This window comes from Contarinia nasturtii, unplaced genomic scaffold (genome assembly GCF_009176525.2).
Source record: "Contarinia nasturtii isolate CC-2019 unplaced genomic scaffold, AAFC_CNas_1.1 Cnas_scaffold_2934, whole genome shotgun sequence".
Classification (NCBI taxonomy): domain Eukaryota; kingdom Metazoa; phylum Arthropoda; class Insecta; order Diptera; family Cecidomyiidae; genus Contarinia; species Contarinia nasturtii.
In genome coordinates this window covers 359,127-361,989 of record NW_022200251.1, presented here as the reverse complement: position 1 = coordinate 361,989, position 2,863 = coordinate 359,127, and the positions used below count along the sequence as shown (strand labels likewise).

At 30.7% G+C, this 2,863-nt stretch overlaps 2 protein-coding genes across 2 annotated transcripts; both read right to left on the bottom strand.

The window, feature by feature from the left end:
• Positions 1-733: 733 nt before the first annotated feature.
• On the bottom strand, positions 734-1,260 carry LOC116349595 (GA-binding protein subunit beta-1-like). The gene is made up of 3 exons (XM_031781112.1): positions 1,140-1,260; positions 973-1,071; positions 734-896 (listed from the first exon to the last, which is right to left on the bottom strand). The coding sequence occupies exons 1-3, from the start codon at positions 1,222-1,224 to the stop codon at positions 799-801; spliced, it is 282 nt and encodes a 93-aa protein (XP_031636972.1). The 5' UTR covers positions 1,225-1,260; the 3' UTR covers positions 734-798.
• A 39-nt stretch (positions 1,261-1,299) lies between these two features.
• Positions 1,300-1,998, bottom strand: LOC116349562 (ankyrin repeat domain-containing protein 23-like). Its single transcript, XM_031781061.1, has 3 exons — positions 1,875-1,998; positions 1,600-1,698; positions 1,300-1,481 (listed from the first exon to the last, which is right to left on the bottom strand). The coding sequence occupies exons 1-3, from the start codon at positions 1,951-1,953 to the stop codon at positions 1,300-1,302; spliced, it is 360 nt and encodes a 119-aa protein (XP_031636921.1). The 5' UTR covers positions 1,954-1,998.
• Between the last annotated feature and the right edge of the window lie 865 nt (positions 1,999-2,863).

Below are 2,863 nucleotides of genomic sequence, written 5' to 3'. Positions count from 1 at the left end.
GCATTTGGTGAGAATAATACACGTACATTGCATCCAAACTATAATTAATTTAAGTCTGTGTAATTGAACAGAGAGAATAAAAATAACAATTTGAAGTACAAGCGACGGAAATACAATCGATTTTTTTTTCATTTAAAATTCATTTTTTGTCTTGGAAATAGTTTTTCCATCGATATATTCATAGAATATTGAGGTACGATTTTGATTTTAGCAGCGAATAGTTCTTAAGCTTTTGCCATGACTACAAAAAATAGATTATTTTCTGTTATACTTGATTTGAATTTTTATTTACTTTAAATTTTCCATTGTAAACTTTCGATGTGCGATAAGCTTCCTTACATCAACATCAATTTTCAAAGTTAATTTCAAACATCAAAGAACCACGTGCCCCTCGATTTGGTATATGTACGTTTGATAGCGGATTTGACCGCCTGGTTCTTTCCAATATGGTTTGTGTAATGGTGTCTTCAATCCAATTTATGTGATGTGCCACCCGAGTATAGATGCTTGGTAATGGGAAATCACAATTCAATTCAAATGAAACAATGCACGTTGTGCACATATTGAGTATTCAGTAGTAGCGTCCTTGTATTCACACAGAGCACAATCAGCTATTTCCTGGATATTAATCAAGCTATTCAGCAGGGACCAACTGAATTCAACTTTCAATACTTAATCGAGAACTTTTTTTCGTCAATAATTATTTTCAATTTAAAATTTGGTTTTTCGTTAATGGTTATTATTTAATTTTTGAAATTCAATTATTGTTGATGAAAATATATGCTGAAAATTATACTTTTATGAACGTTTAATTATATGATAATCAATTTTAGGTCCAATTAGCTGATCTGACAATCTTTGTTTCTTTTTCAAGTAAGTGACTATATTGTTGTGACCTAGAGAAAATGGAAATGTATAATTTAAAACTCCATTGAAAGTAGTTCTTATTCAATCGGAAATGTGCAAAAGTACCATTATCTGTAGCATATTGGAGAGACGTTTTATTCAGATCATCCTTAGCATTCACACGTGCTTTATATTTGATGAGATATTCGATTGCTTCTTTATGGCCTGAAATACAAGGATAGTTGTTGCTTAAATTCTACTAAAAATATTTCACATTTAATATGCAGAATTACCCTTCTCGGCAGCATAGTGTAGTGGAGATTTATTCTCGTCATCTGTAGCATTCACATGTGCTTCATATTTGATCAGCAATTTCATAACATCCAAATGACCTAAAAACCACGGTAGAAAATATAGATTGATTTTCATCGAAAGTTCGAAATAAAGAAATGGTTAGTGTGGTGTTAGGTCAAAGTTGTTTGCGGTATTTACATTTGCTCCATATTTGATTAAATATCTGACGGCTTCTGTGTGACCATTTTCTGCAGCAAGATGAATTGACGTCTCTCCAACATTATCTTCAGCATTTTCTTTCGCGTTATTTTCCAATAAAACTATGATTTCTTTTGTAAAACCTAAACAGTGTAAAATATGATTGGATTAAACTTTTTCTTAAATATTAATTTCCATTTTTAAGATGTGCGCACTTTTTTAAATTCATTTGGGAAAAGCAACAAGATATGAGATTCGAACCTTTCTCAGCAGCGTAGAAAATTGGTGTTCTATCTTCCTCATCCCTAGCATTTACATTGACTCCGCATTCGATTAAAGATTTGATTGATCTTATGTCATCTAAAAAGTAAAAGAAATTTTAACTGTTATTAATCTCACTTGAAAATTAACATAGAATTTTCCCAAAATTAAATGTCAATGTTACGCTCTTAACACTTTACCGCTGATAAGCTTCAAATTGATCATTGCTTCTATAAGACTCGAAAGATGCGATTTTCACTTAAATTGGAAATTACCTTTTTGAACGGCGCGAAATAGTTTTTTTTCTAAACAATCTCCGGCACGCACAGAACTCACTGATGAATCCAAAGACATGTTTAACAAATTTTTTGCTTATTTTGTGTCTTTTAAATAAAAATGCGTCTGATTTTAATGAAGCATACGAGATTTATAATTTCTTTACTTTACACTCCTCCTCATTTATGTAGATTTATATCCTTATATACTCGAACATTTATGTATGTTCTTCTAGATGTTCTTGAAAAAATAGAATTTTTGCGTTACAAACAACGATAAGATTATATTATCATAATTTTGGTCCATTTCGACTAAACAAAATCCGTTTCTACGTTAAACTAAATAATAGAAGCAAATCAAAGTGTTTGGCACAAATAAATAAAAAACACATAATGGTGTTTCATACATCGTTGAAAGGGTATTTCTGAGTAGAATCGAATGAAAAAGTACAATATACAAAATCAACACATTTGGTAAATGTGTCACAGATGAAAAAAAAATTGTAAGATTTTCTGTGTGGTGTGTGTCGCATTACTTGCTTTCGTGTGTAGTTTTTTTTTATTTTAAACAAACAGCGATATTATGTTCATCCAAAACACTCGTCACACTAAAACAACGAAAGCGACAAAACATAGCGAACGTCGGAAGCAACAACAGCATTATAACGAAAGAAGTTCACTCGAGTTCAGAATATTTTATACCGTTGTGAGTTTATGTTGCGTTGACAAACAATCATCGCCAAAAATGGACGATTGATTCAATTCAATAGTGTTTCTTAGGCTTTGTTTTCTTTCTCATTTATTATTAACAGCAACATAACAAAAACAACGGTTACAACGAAATATGACAAGAATATTTGAACGCATTGTGTCCATTGTTTATTTAAAGACAATTTCAAATAAACATTGGAAAGTGGATTAAATAAAATCTGAATTTGAAAAGGAAAAATAAATAAACTAAATTTGTTCAACCACTCTATATCGCATCC